Source organism: Arachis duranensis, chromosome 8, assembly GCF_000817695.3.
Source record: "Arachis duranensis cultivar V14167 chromosome 8, aradu.V14167.gnm2.J7QH, whole genome shotgun sequence".
Classification (NCBI taxonomy): domain Eukaryota; kingdom Viridiplantae; phylum Streptophyta; class Magnoliopsida; order Fabales; family Fabaceae; genus Arachis; species Arachis duranensis.
The window spans coordinates 49,409,499-49,428,416 of NC_029779.3; the positions used below are offsets into that span (position 1 = coordinate 49,409,499).

At 32.6% G+C, this 18,918-nt stretch overlaps 3 protein-coding genes across 3 annotated transcripts; all 3 read left to right on the plus strand.

Moving 5' to 3' along the window:
- The first annotated feature begins 990 nt into the window (after nt 1-990).
- On the plus strand, nt 991-5,715 carry LOC107463555 (3-isopropylmalate dehydratase large subunit, chloroplastic-like). The gene is given in 15 exon segments (XM_016082362.3): nt 991-1,178; nt 1,259-1,396; nt 1,489-1,659; nt 2,079-2,231; nt 2,341-2,409; nt 2,504-2,620; nt 3,011-3,085; nt 3,224-3,296; nt 3,299-3,342; nt 3,717-3,766; nt 3,948-4,002; nt 4,104-4,235; nt 4,622-4,669; nt 4,807-4,965; nt 5,386-5,715. Coding segments are annotated over 15 exon segments (1,482 nt in total). The 5' UTR covers nt 991-1,121; the 3' UTR covers nt 5,527-5,715.
- A 3,131-nt stretch (nt 5,716-8,846) lies between these two features.
- On the plus strand, nt 8,847-12,536 carry LOC107463565 (phosphoenolpyruvate/phosphate translocator 1, chloroplastic). Its single transcript, XM_016082374.3, has 9 exons — nt 8,847-9,406; nt 9,809-9,931; nt 10,008-10,160; nt 10,671-10,756; nt 10,875-10,959; nt 11,100-11,219; nt 11,329-11,397; nt 11,806-11,935; nt 12,049-12,536. Exons 1-9 carry the CDS (start codon nt 9,035-9,037, stop codon nt 12,123-12,125), a joined length of 1,215 nt encoding a protein of 404 aa, XP_015937860.1. The 5' UTR covers nt 8,847-9,034; the 3' UTR covers nt 12,126-12,536.
- A 2,323-nt stretch (nt 12,537-14,859) lies between these two features.
- LOC107463457 (transcription factor MYB98-like) lies at nt 14,860-16,427 on the plus strand. Its single transcript, XM_016082252.3, has 3 exons — nt 14,860-15,371; nt 15,472-15,598; nt 15,780-16,427. Exons 1-3 carry the CDS (start codon nt 14,860-14,862, stop codon nt 16,425-16,427), a joined length of 1,287 nt encoding a protein of 428 aa, XP_015937738.1.
- Nucleotides 16,428-18,918: the final 2,491 nt, after the last annotated feature.

Genomic DNA, 18,918 nt, shown 5'->3' on the forward strand with positions numbered 1-18,918 from the left:
TATAAAATAACATATTTTAGTATTTTTTTAAATACTCTTAATAATTTTATTTTAATTATTATTTTAGGTTCTAATTTTTTATTAGTTATATTTTTATTATTATTTATAATTAATTTTTTATTTAATTTATCATTTTTAGTAAAAACAATAATATATATTATAAAAAATTAGAATAATTATTTTAGTATTCTCAGTGTTCTTTTATTTAAAACAAATTATAGAAAAAATTAATAATAATTTTTTTTTTGTACAATGGAGGTCCTAAGGCCAGGAACAAAACAAAAAACAAAAAAAATTAACGGGAAAAAGAAACCCCACTTCTATCAGCAAATAAAATAAGAGTGGTCTCTTTGGGAGGATGATCCCAAGTAGCATGCTCATAATAATTAACAATAAACCTAAACGTACGTTGAGGGAACGCAGAAGTTATAATTTCTTATTTCAAGTGAATGGACTTTTGGGATGAAAAATAAAAAAAACATTCAAACCACTTCAACATATTTTTATCATCTCTATCGTATTTGCCAAAATACAGAACCTTTATGTTTTCGCTTTGACAAAGTCTACCTATAAAGGTGGATCTTTTATTTTTATTAGGCCTGACTTTAAATTTGGCTAAAGTACATTTTTATTTTTAGTATTGGATTAATAATAATTTTTTTTAAATTATAATTTGTTGTAGTATTTTTTTATAATGTAGAATGATTTAATTTAAAAAATAAAAATCAGATTATCCGATTTTTGTGTTCGATTTGTGTATTCTAAATTTTTTTAATTTTTTAAATATAAATCGAACAGTATGATTCATATATCTCAAATTTTTTAAACACTAAAAATTATTATATTAAAATATATCATTCATCTTACTCCCTTATCTAAAATTTTTAGCCTTTTTTGGGAACTAATTTTTTAGCCGTTTAAAATCATTATTTCATTAGAAAATTTAATGAATCATGTAAAATATTTTTATCCATTTCTTTACTTAGCTGAATTTTGATAGCCTTGTAAAGAAAACTTTGGTCGAGTGAAGAACGTGGAAGAAGAGAAAGGGAGAAACGTGTGGCGGCTCTTCGTTAAAGAGACTTGGAACACGGCTACTCCAATCGCAGCTTCCAACATCAATGGCTTCTTCTTCTTCCTTCCTTGCGCCATCATCCACATCCATTCTTCACTCTAAGGTAGCTCCTTCTTTCCTTCTCAATTTCTCCTTAATTTTTTCCCCAACAATTAACGCTCTCTTTTTTCCTTTTTCTCTCAGAAAGATGTCGGTCTCTCTGCTTTGACTTCCACGTCTTCCATTTCTTCTCAGCGATGCCAGAAAACCGGTTTCAGGAGAATTTGCTGCTCCGTTGCAGCACCACAGCAATCTCAACGCCAGCCTTCTACCACTGGATCAGTTCCGTTTTGCTTCTGTTTCTTCTTAATTTCGTCTTGGTTTTGTTTTTGCGGTGTTTGTAATGTGTTGATGGCTGTGGTTTGTTGATTTAGGTGAAGACGGCGATGACGATGACCGAGAAGATATTGGCTAGAGCTTCTGAGAAACCCTATTTGACCCCTGGGGATAATGTTTGGGTTAATGTTGATATTTTGATGACTCATGATGTTTGTGGCCCTGGTTCTATTGGTATTTTCAAGAGGGAATTTGGCGAGGATGCTAAGGTAATTCATTGGTTCGGTTGCCCTATGTTCAATGCCTTACTCTTGCATTTGATGGATGCAAACGTGAATTGGGATTGATGTGTGTGATTGTTTTCCATGTAACTAGAATAATTATTATTATTATTATATGGATATAGATGAATTTTTGGTAATTTGGAGATGGATGAGTTGCGACAATGTTTGAGGACAAATTAGTAATATCTAGTTGTGGTTTCTGTTTGTCAATTTAGAAGTCATGCGAGTGGTGCTAGTAGTATACAAATTAGTTATAATGGATATGGCAAGATAATTTTTCTTCTTGGGAAGTGCTCTTGGTTGAGTACTTATGTGGTTCATTTAAGGATTGTTATCTTGATTGGATTACTTGGTAGTTATTCTCCTTAGATGTACTTTTGCTGACTGCATTATTCTAATTGAAGGTTTGGGACCGTGAAAAGCTTGTGATAATACCTGATCACTATATCTTCACCAGTGATGAAAGAGCCAATCGCAATGTTGACATACTAAGAGATTTCTGCCAAGAGCAGAATATCAAGTACTTTTACGATATTAAGGATCTTAGTAATTTTAAGGTATGCATGATATGATTTCTTCAATATTGATTCAATTGTTTCGTTCTTAGAAGATCATTGTGAGTAGATGATACCCAAGGACATTGAATGTGGGATTATGACTATGTAGGCAAATCCAGACTACAAAGGTGTTTGCCATGTTGCTCTTGCTCAGGAAGGTCATTGTAGGCCTGGAGAGGTAAGAGTATTTCAACAAGTTAAATTTAAGGCTAGTGAAGGACTATCTGAAGGATTCCACTACCTACTTTTTGGCTAATCTCGTTCTATTGCAGGTTCTTTTAGGCACTGATTCTCACACTTGTACTGCTGGAGCATTTGGTCAATTCGCTACGGGGATTGGGAATACTGATGCAGGTTTTGTGTTGGGAACAGGGAAGCTTCTCCTCAAGGTAACTTATGGTTTCACTGATGTCTTTTACATTTTTAAGAATGACCATTTTGTGTTTGATTTTACCAGAGCAGCTCAACTCAGTGGCAATATTTTATTCTACTAGAACATAAATGTTTTTAGTGCTACTTTTCACATCTTTACCCTTCCCTTTGTTGTGCCTATCTTGTTGCACCTGTTCAGTGTTCTCACCCCACACATATCATCATACTCTAAACTATTTGTGGTTCATGCTTCATAGCATTATTATTTTCTCTGTTTCTCACTCTTGTCAGTCTGTTATCTTTAGACTGGATCTCTAAACCTTCCAAGTTTCTAGGTGTTTGCATTTAGCACTGTTCTGTTTTCTTTATTAATAGTGCGTATATATATATACCTTACTTAAATGCAGGTGCCTCCAACTCTAAGATTTGTTATGGATGGAGAAATGCCCAGTTATTTACTTGCAAAGGATCTGATTCTGCAAGTAAGTAACCTTGATCCCATACTTCCATATTTGTTGGATATTTTATACTTATACACATGTTGCATTCATAAGGTGTCTAATTACCTTGATTGCATGTAGCTGATACGAAATGACATGATTGAATGGTTTACCTTGCAGATAATTGGTGAAATAACTATGGCTGGGGCAACATATAAAGCTATGGAGTTTGTTGGCACAACTGTTGAAAGTTTAAATGTGAGTTTATTCTTGATAGCACTACATATAAATATCTCGAGGTTTGTGCAATTTGAGCAGACGCAGTGAAATTTATGTCCCACCTCTTAAGTTATATGCATATATCTCACTTTGCTTGTATGTCTAGATTTTCTCTGAATGTTTTGTGTAATAAAAAATTATGTTAACACTATGTTTACTTTCCTATCTTGACCCTTGAATGGTCAGAGCGTGCTGTATTTTTTCCCCTTCTGTAGATTGTCTTGATTAATTCTGATGGTATGATGTTTCCCTTTTTCATTTTATTATGGTCATTGCATGAAGGTTTAGTGTGATGCATTTATGTGGGGTTCCCCATGAATGATGATTTTCCTTTTGATATCATGCTCTTGTTTGGCCAGCAGTGACTTCATTTTCCTTTCCTGTTCTTGTTCAGGATAAGACATCCGTGCCATATCAACCAGTTTATAGTGATCAGCAAGCAAGGTAGTCATAATTTTCTAATCATTTTGTTCTTTTCCTCTCATAATAGTTATTGGCATAGCATGTCAATCTAGGGGATTATATGAAGAAAATATGTCTATTCTATTTAAATTTACATTACAGGTATATTAGTATCCACTACAATGTTAATCCATTTTAACCTGTTTTATGTGTTTGCATTCAGATTTCTTTCTGAATATAGATTTGATGTCTCAAAGTTGGAGCCATTGGTAGCCAAGGTTAGCCCGTTGATTGTGTTTTCAGTGAGAATGTTCCTTTATCTTTGGTATAATGCTTCTCCTACGTCCACAAGCTAATATGATGCCTATGGTTGTTGCAGCCTCATTCTCCGGATAACCGTGCTTTGGCTAGAGAGTGCAAGGACGTGAAAATTGACAGAGTATACATAGGATCTTGCACGGGTGGAAAAACAGAGGATTTCATGGCTGCAGCAAAAGTTTTTCTAGCTTCGGTAAAGCATTGTATTTTTATATTCCGTATATAAATTCTAAATATTGCTGACTTCTGATTGATGTGTCTTATGGACGAATAACTCTATTTATGTACAAGGCTAAATGTCATCGTTTGATCCATATAGCCGATCCCACCTAGTGGGATAGGGTTTTGGTGGTGGTGATGTTGTATGTACAATGCTAAATTACATATACTACAACATATGATTTGTTAGTATTGTATGACCAATCTCTGTCTTAAAATGTTTGAGCCTATTTGCTACATTTCTTTTTTCTGTATGGTATTTTGTCATAGATATGCTTTTTTTTATGCCATTTGTGTTAATGTGCCTTGGGACTTTAAAATTATTTCTGCTGATGAAAAGCTTGGTATCTGCATCTGCAGGGTAAAAAAGTTAAAGTACCCACATTTCTTGTGCCGGCAACACAGAAGGTTTGGATTTTTTTTTTCATGTTTCTTTGTATCAGAGATGTTAGAGTCCCGTATTGCCTCGAGCTAGCTTTCAAAGTTGAGTTAGTTCCACCTAATTCTAGTTAAGATGATTTACAATAATTAATCAAATATTTCAGGTTTGGATGGACTTATATAGCATCCCAGTACCTGGAGCTGGTGGTAAGACTTGCTCCCAGATATTTGAAGAAGCTGGATGTGACACACCTGCTAGTCCTAGTTGTGGTGCTTGTTTGGGTGGCCCAAAGGATACTTATGCACGCTTGAATGAACCTCAGGCAAGTTTCCATGCATTTGTTTGGGATAGTATTATATTAGAGCAACTCAAATTCCTCATAATACTATACTAGAGTTATTGTGTCTTGGTAGTTCCTTTATTTATACAGATTACAGAATATAGGGACGTGTGATTCTGTGAACTGAAATAAGTAGCGGGTTATTATTTATTTTCTCTATTTCAATATAAATATCACTTGGATTGAATTTGTACATCGAAAAATCAATGTATCTACATATAACTGTATCCATCTAAATCGATTCTTCGATGTACGAATATTTCAAAGCATAACACTTAGTTTGAAATGGATTGGCCTTCCCCCGGACCTTGCTCCTCTACCACATGGTTGCCAACATTTATATGCTTTCTTGATAGATAATGAGATTGAAATCTGAATCACCATTTTTGGCTGATTGTGCAGGTTTGTGTTTCAACTACAAATAGGAACTTCCCGGGCCGAATGGGACACAAGGAAGGCCAGATATATCTGGCTTCTCCATATACAGCTGCGGCATCTGCATTGACTGGTTATGTTACTGATCCAAGAGAATTCTTGCAGTAAGGTTATTGTTTTATGATAATACCCATTCCGATCTATTTGACTGGGTAAGTTTTGTATACTATGTAGCCATTAAAACTGTAAGTTATTGAAGTTTATAGATCTATCTGTCTGTTTCCCCCCTTTAAGAAGTCTTGCGACTGTTAATCCGTTCTGGTGCTTAGTTTCAATAATAAAATAATATTTTATGTAGTACTTAGCTTGAGATCTATGTTGGTCATTGCTGTAACAATTTTGTAGATGTTTAATATTTTCTTGATCTTATAACCATTCAAATATAAGGCTAGTGTATAGTTTTGTGAAAGGGAATACAAGAGGATAAAAGCATTATAATGTTTTAATGGATCCATATAAGGATTGCTCATTCTCTTTTGTATATCCTACTAAAATTTCTTTTCTATAAAAATCAGGTAATTTTATTTCATTTTCATAGGTTAGGATACACTTCCTTTTTGGTCTTCTATTCCCAGATGTTTCCTCCGAGCTTTTTTCATTTTATTGTTTCACTTGGTTTTAACAGACATTATCAATTATCAATAGGTTGGAGTAAGGGAATGGATTTTATTAATTTCTTTTTTCTCAATGAATCCAAAAGTAACCATATACAAGGTGATTAAAGGAGATTTATAAAAGAGATTTATATGTAAACGGTTTTACCGTAAACATGATATAGGATATGGCATAAAGGCATTGTTTAATTTATAAAGTTGATTCTGTTTTTTTTTTTTTCTTTTGAGTCGATGTTATAAAGTTGGATTTCTTGCTATATATTTACTTTATCAAATTTAAGTAATTTTAAAATCAAATAATTATGCATGAAAAAAGGCAGAAAACGGAAGGACCAAAGTTTTTAAGTTCTGAGACAAAGATAACTAAATATGTAAGTATCAAGTTATAAAAGTTGAACCTTTAAATTATGAGATAAAATTGGACAAAGAAATAACTATTCATATTTGCTCATCCTGATATCTTTCTCTCAATTTAATAATTTAATTTATTTTCCAACAAAACCTTGTCTCATTTCTCATTGTTAAAATAAATAACGGCCATAATGCGAAGAGACAAATTGCCAAAAACAATGTGATTTGTTCAACCTTCTGTTCATATATTGCCATAGTTTGGTTTTTAATAAAAAAAAGTTTTAGCTACTATCTATAAATATTTTTGGTGAGCGCCGAAAAGGGGAAATTGATGTGTACCAAGATGTATCCTAACTTGGACTGCTGTACCTAAACTTCAATCTCTTTCCACATCCCTCTCGGTCGCCGAATAAAATATCTACACGAGAATATTCTTTTATGAAAAATTTCTCAATCTTTTCTTTAGCTTCATATTACAAACCTAAATTCTAAAGTGCAAAGATAATAGAGTAGATGTTTGAACAAAATTATATGATTGAATTTTTTTTTTTGTGCACAATTATGCGAACTATATATTAATTTGGCTTATAAAATTGTGATTGTCTCTTTTAATACATTTTTATTATTGGACAATCCAATGTACATTTAACTTTTTTAGATATAGGTGAAAATATGGTATAACTTTAAAATATACCACAAATTTCAAAAAAAATTAGCTTCCAATGTCATCTTAGGGAAATATTTTCATTTTCTCCTTTTTTTTTTTTTCTTGAGGACAACTCTCACACATTGCACCTTACATTGGATCGTGTTAAAAGTTAAAACTTAAAAGTATCTCTCCGTTTTAAGGAAAAAAGAAAAATAAAAGGACAAAAAGATAGAAGACCCCCTCTTTTTTTTTTTCCCTCATCATATTTCATACCTACTTTCTCACACGCCACCAACCCCCACCAAAGTAGTTCTTCAATTATCAACTATGCCATTAGGAAGTTTATTATTTTGTTTGAAGGAATTTTTGTTTTCAATTTTCATTTTCATATACTAAATTTGAGATTACTTATGGGGATTGGATATTGCTATTTTCAACTTAATAATGTAACATTTATTTTAAAAATTTTACTCTCAAACTCTCAATACATACACAACAAAATCTTCTTAAATTGAAAATTTATATTTGTAATTAAGCGACAATATTTTACTTCTTTATTGACATATCACATATTATCACCTAACCAACTTGAATAATATTAAAATGCGTTTTTATTTTTCTTGTTACCTAGCGTGATGTATTTCAATTTGCAATATAATAAGATTAAATGAAAATTTTTTTAGTACAATCCTTAATTTGTTTACTGTAAATTCTGAATTCTATATTTTAAATTATAAATTAAATTAATTAATCCCTAATAATACAATTTGATAATAATGATGAAAAGAATTAAGGTTACCTAACAGGTGATAAAATTTTGAAATATATCTTAAAAAAGATCTAATAATTATTCACATTTTTTTATATAAAAAACAATAATAAAAAATTAATAAATAATTTAACATATTTAAATTAAATTATTTAATATAATACATATCAATCAGATAGAGACTTATATGAAATTATTTTTACGTAAAATTAATAACTAAAAACCGTAAGATAATTTAATAGATTCGACTAAATTATTGTTTGGTTTGTCGGATACTGAACTGGTCGAATGTACAGTGTATGAGAAGAAGATTGGAGACCTGGATCCGAGTTGCTTGTGCGTGATTGGACCTTATGAGCTGGAGAGGGAGAAGGATGGAGCTTCACGATCTCCCGGGTTGTTGAGTGGTGAAGGAGGAGCCACCTGTAAAAAAGACTCTGACGTTCAAGTCAGAATCTGTATAAGGTGGCAGTAAAGGTGAGAGTATGGTGACTTACCTGGGGAGGGGAGTAGGGCCCTCCCTTTATATAATCTGTGTTTAGGACATGTCCTACAAAATGAGACTCGCCTTCCAAAAAGCTTCCTTCTCCAGCGGTCCTGTATCACGTAGCAAAGAAAAAAGTGTCTTGAATTTTTTTCTAGTTCGGTGTGTTGCGCACCCGTTGAGTCGGTTGGCCGGGTCGGGGCGTTAGATCAGCTGAATTGGACCGAAACAATTATAATTTCATGTTTTTAACTATCAACTTTATCTATATACAAATTTCATATATCAATAAATATCTAAACTCTAAACAATCATTTTTATAAAAAACATTTGTACTTGAAAAATCGTCAAATGTCAATTTAACTTATGTTTGTTTTTTTTGGAAGTGATACGTAAATAATTTTGAATATTAAAAAAAATGAAAAAGAAAAAAGAAAAAGAAAATTCGGTTTCATTCATGTGTTGGATACTTGGATCTTGGTGAAACTTGAAAGTATCTACCGTTTTAATAAATAAATAAATAAAAGAAATCAAAATGAAAAGAAAAACCTCCTCCCCCGTTCTGTCATTCACTACTACTACGACTACCCTTACTTTCCCACCAACCTCGAAGCCTTGCTTTGCTGCTGGCGGAAACTCCGAAGTTCTCTTCTCTCTCTTCACAACCCTCTCTAACTATTCTATTTCTATAACTACCTTCTCTTCCCTCTCGGATTTCATTTCTCGCCTCAGATCTCCTTACTACAAAAATGCAGAGCGTGGCTTTCACTCTCTCTCCCTCCCTCCCTCTCCGCACTCCCCACGCGCCTCGCTCCGCTTCCCTCTCTTTCCATCCATTGCGTCTCTCTGCTTCCAAATCCGATCCCGTTACCTCCAATGCAACCTCTTCTTCCTTCACGCGCCGATCCTGGCTTCATTCTTCTTCTTCCTCCTTTAAGTTCCGCCCGCGCGATTCCGATCTCGACGCCCGCGCTCGCTTCGAGGCAAGAGCCGCCTCCGTTCCCGAAAGCGCCAGCGGAGACGCCGCTGCCTCCGGCGGCTTGCTCAAGACTCTTGAGCTTGGCTCCCTCTTCGGCCTCTGGTACCTATTCAACATCTACTTCAATATCTACAATAAGCAGGTGATTCGATTTTTTGTTTTTTTGTTTTTTTTTTTTAATTTCAACGTGTATGAGAAAAATTGAGTGGAATTTTGTGGAAGTGGATGTATGTAATTTGATCTGAACGTAAATGTTTGCCTCATGTTTGAGCTGAATTGATAATCGTAGTTTGTGCGAATGTTTGATTTTGTTGTGAAGGCTCTTACTATGTGCTAGCAATTCAATTTTGAATTATAGTTTATAGATCTATGTGAAATTATCAAATTGTGATTGTAGTGTTGTGCTGGAATTTGGATTGTTTTTCTCTGTTGTTGAGGTTCTGAAGGTTATTGTCATTTCTCATTTTCCTGATAATTTGGATTTGAATTTAGCTTGATCGTTTTTTGAAAAAAAAAAATAATATAAATATATGGTTATTTACAGGTCTTGAAGGTGTATCAATTTCCGGTGACTGTGACCCTTGTTCAATTTGCTGTTGGAACTGTCCTTGTGTCGTTTATGTGGGGTTTGAATCTGTACAAGAGACCGAAGATCACTGGTGCTCAGGTATTCTGGTGGTGGTTGATGAATTATTGTATATTCTGTGTTCTGCATTGTTGACTGACTGAGAATCTTTTGGCAGCTTGCAGCAATACTGCCACTGGCTCTCGTGCATACTTTTGGAAATCTTTTCACCAATATGAGTCTTGGAAAGGTGGCTGTGTCGTTCACACACACAATCAAAGCCATGGAGCCTTTCTTTTCAGTGGTCTTTTCCGCAATGTTCCTTGGAGAGGTTAGAATACTATATTTTCGTACAACCTCGCAGTGCCTATTGCAATTGGGTTTTGCTAGGTAGACAATGACTTTTGTAAACAATGTGAACAATGGGCTTTATAATTGACCTAATAAAGTAATAAAAACACTCCACCCGAAATTACCTCCTAAACCTTAACATTAGGATAACCATCTGCACACTAGTGAATTGAAGATCCTGCCATTGTTAACTGTGCATGAGTAAATCAAATCAAAAGAAATAACCATCCAATTAAAAATAGTGAACATAATCATCTACACACCTATTGAATTGAACATCCAACATATCCATTGTTCACATTGTTTAGTATTCTCATTGTCTACCTATACTTTTCCATTGCAATTACTGTAAAAGTGAATTTTAAAAGGTTACCTGTAGTTAGAGACAATAGACAGTTGAAGCAGTTTCTTGAAGAAATAGTCCTTAGACATCCAAGAAATTGTAAATTGATGATTTCCAATTTTAATCCATCATTTAACTTTCTTGTAGATGCCTACACCATGGGTGGTTGGTTCCCTTGTGCCTATTGTTGGTGGTGTTGCATTGGCATCTGTGACTGAGGCCTCTTTCAATTGGTAAGATCTCCTCTGTGTCTTATTACTTCTGGTCTTCTGGAAGAGGAGTGGGAAGAGATATCATGCATTAAAAAAGGATTTGATCATTAGAATTCTAACATGGTGGAATATTGGATAGGGCTGGATTTTGGAGTGCAATGGCTTCCAACGTGTTGAATCAATCTCGTAATGTTCTTAGCAAAAAAGTCATGGTTAAGAAAGAGGTATTTTAATGCAGGAACACTTCCAAAAGTTTTGGATATGTGTTATTGTTTACGTCAATCGATACAATTCAGAATGCATTTTATAAATGTTATTTCGCATTTAGAAAGCAGAAAATAACATGCATTTTTGTTCTTCTCAGGATTCTATGGATAACATAACCCTCTTCTCTATTATAACGATCATGTCCTTCTTCTTGTTAGCACCTGTGGCTTTCGTCATGGAGGGTGTCAAATTTACCCCTACTTACCTGCAATCTGCTGTGAGTATCTTGATGTTAGCATAGCTTTTGTCATATCCACATTGCCACAATCAAAAGACATAATGGTGTCGAGAATGCTAATCCGTTGTTACATCATCTTTCTTGACAGGGTTTAAATGTGAGACAAGTGTACATTAGATCTGTACTTGCTGCACTCTGTTTCCATGCATATCAGCAAGTGAGTTGATTTATATGCTTTCGGTTCAAGCACTTGTTAAATGTGGGGCTATATTGTGGCCTAGTGGAGCATTGAATCTCTGACATCAACATCAAACCCCAGTCCAACACTGGGATGATTGGCTATTCAAAAAATTTTGAATGCTAAATTAAACCTAAGTGAATGTTACATATCCAAGCAAATCCGTTTTATGTGAGATGTTTAAAAATGTTACAGAAGTTGAGTGACTGTATGACCACTATGCTGTGAGATATTTTATGTCTATGCCCTTACATCATTGGGCTGTTGAAGTTGAACATTTAAATTTATTTAGAAAATGACTTGTTTTATCCTATAAAGATGAATGGCTAAAAGACTCTGCATTTCTTAATAATAGGTACTGATGGTTTTCTGTGAATTGCTATGCAGGTTTCTTACATGATATTGCAGAGAGTATCACCTGTTACTCACTCTGTTGGCAACTGTGTGAAGAGGGTTGTGGTTATTGTTAGCTCTGTCATCTTCTTCCAAACACCTGTCTCTCCTGTGAACGCTTTCGGTAAAACTTCTTCCCACTTCCAACTGGAAAACAGTTGAAGAGATGTTTGAAGTTTTAATAATTATATTGTATCCCTGCTATCATTTGCTGAGATTTTTATGTTCTTTCTACAGGAACTGCTGTAGCTCTTGCTGGAGTTTTCCTATACTCAAGGGTGAAGAGGATTAAGCCAAAGGCCAAGACAGCTTAATTTTCAAATGGTAAAATTTTGTCGTTGCATAAAAAAAGCAGCAGCCAAATAGCTACATCTCTAATTTATTTGTAGGTCAGATAGGGAACTTGAGGATTACCTCTTTATCCCTCACCTTTTTTTTTTTTTCTCTCTTAGCTACCTTGTGGATTTCACTATTTATGAGTAAGTGCCCATTGATTCTGCTACATGAAAAAAATTATCAACTTCTGAATTTTGCTCAAATACCTCATGAAGATGTGCGTGTTCTTAATGTAATATTTGCTTACATGAAGCATATATGTAATCTGTTGATTTGGTACACATAGACGTAGTGCAAGCTCTTCTGTTAGAGTAATGTCACTTTTTTACATTATACCTTTGCATACGGGCATATTTTTATTTATACCAGATTTAACTATTTTCAGTTAAGATTTTGTTGGTGCCATTAAAATATTAAGAATTTTATTTTTTAGTGTATAACTTTCCTGTTACTCTTGGCGTTTAACCGTTTCAATTTATTGTTCGGTAAGTAGAATTAGACTCGTTACTTGTTACTGGCTGATGTTAGAGTATTTGGCATCTTAGGCCAGATATTTTTCTTTATAAAAGCTTCTCTATGTGTTATTGAGAACAATTTTTTTGTTTAGTTTATGTTTAAAGGCATTTTGTCAAGTTCCTTGGAAGTTGCTTTAAAATTAATGTATTTTAATATTTTGAAAGATTACTTTGTTGCAATCTTATTATATATTATTGTTGATTCTAGCGAGTAGTAGTGACCGCCACCATGTGGCTGTTAGAAACCGTAATTTGTCATTACCGGCAATATCGATAAGGAAAAGTCTAGGGACCAGCAGTTTTATTGAATTTTGGCCAGCATGTAACCAGCAGAGGAAGGTGAGTCATTAGATGAAATCTCACACTATCAAATCATCATTGATGGCTAGTTGATGGCTAACAATCCCAAAAATTGCTGGCCCCTTAGCATTGCTCATATCGATAATCGTTGGCAACAATTATTCATCGTAAAGTCCACGTGAAAAAGTTCTACGAGTAACCATTTTAATGTGGTAAATGTTCCCTAAATATGAAATATATCAATATCAATATCATATTTCTTTCGTTCCAAAATGTTTATATACGAGTCACCAAAAAAAAAAAAGTTCATATACTTAAATACATTGATTCTTTTAATATGTCTAAATTTTCTATCACATATTTTAAAATGGAAAAGTATTAGATATATCATGTTATAGTACCATGGAAACATATATTTATCGTTTATCATTAAATATTTATGTTTTTTTTAATATTCAATAATATTGAAAATTCATGTATAGCATACTAAACTTGCTTAGAAGGATAGTTCATAGAATGTTAGTTGAAGGAAGGTTACATTTTCAGTAGGAAGACATCCCTTTCTTTTTTGGTAATTAAACAAGTAATTCTTTTTTTGCCTTTTGTTAACTAATAGCTATTAAGTGAAATCAAAGCTAAATTAAAATATACATTGAATTTCTTTACCAATGTGCATGTAGAGTGACAAACAATGAAACGTGTATAACTAGGACAAAAAAGTCAACTTGGTCAAAGAAATGAATCATTAAGTCAAAAGTATAACCGCAAGTCAAACAATTAAGCTACCTTAAACCTTTGGGAACAAATTAAAGGATTATTACATACATATTAGTAAATTATATTATTTAAAACTATTTATGTTCACATAGGTCAATTAACAGAAACTATTTTTCGCTTGAATAAAATTGCATCTAATAAGAAGTTACATGCGATTTAATTAATAAAAAAACTATCTAAGCTTTCATATATAAAGAATGTGAATAATTTTATTAAATAATTATATAAATTTAGTTCTATGAATTAATATATTATATTCACATTAGAAAAAGTACGAGACAACCCTTTACATATTTCCAAATTATTTTTAATAAAATTTAAAATTAAAAATAAAGAAATGGGTCAACTAGATTGTATCCGAATTTGAACGAATTCATTGAATTGGTACGAGAACATATTTTCTTAGCTAATTATATTAACATATAATTAAAATTTTGATACATTATCTCACATTTAAACGAGATCATTAAAAAAAATAGCAGTATGCAGAAGTTGCACCTTAATTTGGTGAATATAAAAAGAGTTAAGGTGTTCCCTTGTTGCAAACCATCCAACTAGGAGTAATTAGTCCTTATTGTTTATTCTTCATTCTTCTAAATGAAGGGTATACTTTGAAAGAAGTAAATTAAAGTTAAATTTGCAATTAGTAATAATTAGTACGTTAAATAGATATTCATAAGCTTTTAATTGTACTCTACATTACTTTACATTGATAGAATGTCATTGAATATTGTTCTAAAAATATTTCTCATAAAATTACTCTACACTAGATAAGCATATAAACTCTATCAACAATAAATAAATATCATAATTGAACACCGTTAAATCCTAGTGAAAGTTACAAACTAAGTCATTGACAAAAGAAAATTAAATAAAAATATAATGCTAGATTCCTAAGGTTTGAAGTTACAAACTAAGCCATCAAGATGTGAATCAATATCCATGCAATTAATTCATTATTATGGTAACGTTCCCCATTAAGTAACATAAACAAGTTGGATTGAAACTTGAAACAGAGTAATGCTCATCACTTAATTTCCTATTACTTCTTTTGTCAAAGGATTTTCAAACAAACCTTAGAGAAACTTTTGCATCACAAACAATGCAATATTCACTAACAATGAAGGAAATTGATCTTCCATTTGGAGTCCCTAATTCATCCCATGGATTCTACCATGATCTCCATCACCATGTTGATCAATTTCATCAAGTGAATGTGAATGGCAATTCCTCATCATCAAATCATCAAGTTTCTCTAACAAATCTTGATTCCTTTGATGTCTATGAGTGCAAGCCTTTTGTGGAGAATAATAATGTTCATGTTATGGAGGATTTCCAATATAATGGAGGAGGTTTTGGTAATTTGAACCTCACTAATAACAATAATCAAAGTACTCCATTGGATATCATAGTTGGAAACCAAGGTTATTTACCATTTTATCCTCTTCAAGAGACCAAGCTTACAAATCTCGTTGTGCCGGATGAAGTCTCATCCATATCAACAATGGGTTATTACAAAAGGGTCAATGGTGTCAACAAAAACAATAAGTTATACCCAACGTCCAAGAAGACCTACAAACTTCAAAAGAAGTCTAACATAGTAAAGGGCCAATGGACAGAAAGCGAAGATAGGTACAAAAAATTCATTCATAGTTTTATTTCATGCATGAATAAAATCAAATTTTGTGTCTAAGAAAATAACGTGCGTATATGTTGCTGCACCAAAATAAAGCTTATTGATTCAGCTGGTAGAACAATATGGATTAAGGAAATGGTCTCATATTGCTCAAATGCTGCCTGGGAGAATTGGAAAACAATGTAGAGAGCGATGGCATAATCATCTAAGACCTAACATTAAGGTTAGTACCAATTTTAGTTCATATCATAGTATTATATATTCTATTTTTCTCTTGAATTCTCTTTGAATCGTTACTATTTTTTATAAGCTACGCTTTTAAAGTGTGACTAAATATTGTATTAAAAGATGTTTTTAACATTTTTATCGTCTTGTTGTTTATCGATTCGATTTTTTTTTTTTAGAAAGATATATGGACGGAAGATGAGGATAAGATCCTAATTGAAGCTCATGTGGAGATAGGAAACAAGTGGGCGGAAATTGCGAAAAGATTGCCTGGACGAACTGAAAACTCGATCAAAAATCATTGGAATGCTACCAAGAGAAGGCAATATTCAAAAAGGAAGTGTAGATCCAAGTACCCTAAAGCATCTCTCCTTCAAGAATACATCAAGAGTTTAAATTTGGACAAGAATCCTCTAATGGACTATAGGAGAAAATCTGTTAACCCTAGAGGCAATGCTAACAAAACTAGCTCGGCCGCTTCAAGCAAAGCACCACCACCACTTTCGGCGGCGCAACCTCAGCCGATAGGTAACAATAGTCAATTCTCTATGTCGGATCGATTGGTGCCGAGTTATGATTTCAATGAGGTATTGCCGGATTTTTGTTTTGATGAGAATTTGTTTGAAGGAGGGTGTAGCATTGATTCATTGCTTGATGACATTCCTTGTGCTCCTATTATGGATACTAGTACTATTAATGTTGTGGATAATGGTTTTGAGTGTGATGATATGCAACAAGAGATTGTGGAATCCATGATGGAGGGTGATGGAATAATCAAGAAGGAGATGGATTTGGTGGAGATGGTGACAAAGGTCAATAAAAATTGATGATGCTTGATTATTACTTAGTCCTTGGTGCATATATTATATGGTAGCTATAACTATCATGCACATTTAATTATTTTTATCTTTTTATCTTCCTATTAGAAACAATTATAGTATTAATATTTTATATATTATGTTTATGAATATGATAAATAAAGCTTGTAGTTAAATTTTGATCCTTATTAAAGGGGACAATTGGCAATTGGGTTATAAGCCTTGAAACATTATTAAGACAAATGGAAATAAATTAGTAATTTTTTGTTTGCTTTTAGTTTATTCCATAAAGTTAAATGCTACTATATTAGAAATTAAACTTAGCACTGTGGTTCATTTGCACTTCTGGATTTAATTATGTAAGAGTGCATAATGTCAATGTGGATGTTAATTCTTATGCTTTGGAATGTTCAATTATTTTATTTATTTCATGATATATTTACAAGTGAAACTGATGAGAGTTGTATATTGTGTACATTTCTATTTCATATTATATAATAATATATACACAATTTATGATAAAAGAAGAAGAGTAGAGTCACAGTCAGATACTCAAGGATTTCAACTTTGAAATGTTAATGGTGGCATATATGTTTTTTCGTTAATAAATAGTGTGAAATGAAACGGAGTTGTATATGTATTTCGTTATTTATAATGGTGCATGTTCTATTACTGTTATATGAATATAAAAATGATGTAATTTTGAACAGTGAAATATTTATCATTTTTTAAATTTTAATATAACATTTATCAACTGCTCTCTATTTAAAAAAAAAATAATATCATTATAAAATTTTATTTGTGGACAGAGGTAAAACAAGTCTATATCAAAGTTGAATTCGTTTATTTATTTATTGCCCTGCTACTATGTATTTTGTTTTATAGGAGTTCTTAATTCAGTAATGCTAAGAAAACAAAAAAAAATAGTCAGAATTTACTTTAATTAAGATTTAGGGTTTAAGATTTAAAGTTTAGGATTATGACAATTTTTAATTAATTTTCTTTGATTATCAAATATTTCCGTTCTTAATTTTGGTGAACAATGTTAAGTACTAGGAGTAATAAGTTCAACAATATAGGACTACACGACATAAACATACATACATGCATGTATACATACATACAGTTCAAACAAATTGAGGAAGACAGTATAATATGTTTGAAGGAAGCAATTTAAGAGTGAATTAATTAAGCTTAATAACTTATTGTGTTTGTTTCTAACTTTGTATTGAAATTAATTAAGGTCTTAATGTAATAAATTCGGTTTGTACGCTTAATTCATAGCAATAGAAACTGAATTGAGTTTGTTTCTAGTGCCGTTTTACATAGCAAAGTTATAAGCCTCTTGGTAAATAAAAAATTAGTCACAAAATATTGCATATGCCATACATTTAGTTCTTATGGATCAAATTTAGGATATTATTTTTAAATAAGTCAAATAACTATTATTTATGTTAGTCTATTTAAGTATTCTAGTTTCTAATCAATTATTTATTTAATCATATACTGAAATTAGGATTATAAAAAGAAGAAAAAAAAGAAAATTGAAACAGAAAAGAAACTGATAATATTCAAAGCACAAAAACAAACAAAATTACTGTTATTAACATAGTTTATTAAATCTTAAGAAACACTCATTATTCATCAAAAATTTTTACTTATCTATTTCCTAACATTGCCCGACTCCAATTCCCTTTCGACAAAACCATCAAGGAGAAGAAGACTCTGACCCAAGAGACTCTATGACATAGCCATCAGGCTCTTGGACAAGAGACAAAATAAACAAAATCATCATCCAATCTTACAATGTCATAATTTCTCTAACTACATGAACCATAAAGAAAAGGATAATATGAATGAAAAAGTGTGATATAAAAGAAATGATGATCAAGAAGCATTTCAACAGTCCACCTATGCTAGAATCCTTCATAAAGCACTTTTCCAGAAAATTATAACAGAAAACACCGATTCCTTTCGGCTTCTTGGGTGATAGTTCAAGATACTCAACGAATAACCTCAAATACTCTTCAGTACGCAAAAAGCTCTCATCTCATGCAGGTAATCTAGTTAGCATTTCAATCACTATTTAATCAAGTGCTCATATATCCATCGCGAGTATCAATATGACTAGAAAATGCCTCCGACGACAAGTACAATGGCGTACCTCTAGGCTTGGACTTCCAAACCTCAACATATGCTTCCTCCTCTTTGGTCTTAGATAATCCGAAATCCGCAATCTTCAATTGATTGATAGTATGCACTCTCTTTGTCTAATGAAGGAAACAGAAGAATGTTCTCCGGATTGAGGTTACAGTGGACGATTCCTTTGCGATGAATATGCGAAAGCCCTTTAACAATCATGCGTGCATAGACGCTCACGTCGGTCTCCGAGAGAGGTTTCTTGTGGATCAAGTCATCCAAAGAACCATGAGGAGCATACTCCAACAGAAAATTATAAAAGTAACGTCCGTGCTCTATGGTGATCTCAGTGCCAAAGTAT

Bases quoted from the DNA above. Each gene is read 5' to 3' on its own strand.
- LOC107463457 (XM_016082252.3), top strand. From the start codon at position 14,860: ATGAAGGAAATTGATCTTCCATTTGGAGTCCCTAATTCATCCCATGGA. The intron at 15,372-15,471 runs GTACAAAAAATT...ACCAAAATAAAG, and splicing joins TGGACAGAAAGCGAAGATAG to CTTATTGATTCAGCTGGTAG. The intron at 15,599-15,779 runs GTTAGTACCAAT...TTTTTTTTTTAG, and splicing joins ATCTAAGACCTAACATTAAG to AAAGATATATGGACGGAAGA.
- LOC107463565 (XM_016082374.3), top strand. From the start codon at position 9,035: ATGCAGAGCGTGGCTTTCACTCTCTCTCCCTCCCTCCCTCTCCGCACT. The intron at 11,220-11,328 runs GTGAGTATCTTG...CTTTCTTGACAG, and splicing joins CTACTTACCTGCAATCTGCT to GGTTTAAATGTGAGACAAGT. The intron at 11,936-12,048 runs GTAAAACTTCTT...TTCTTTCTACAG, and splicing joins CTCTCCTGTGAACGCTTTCG to GAACTGCTGTAGCTCTTGCT.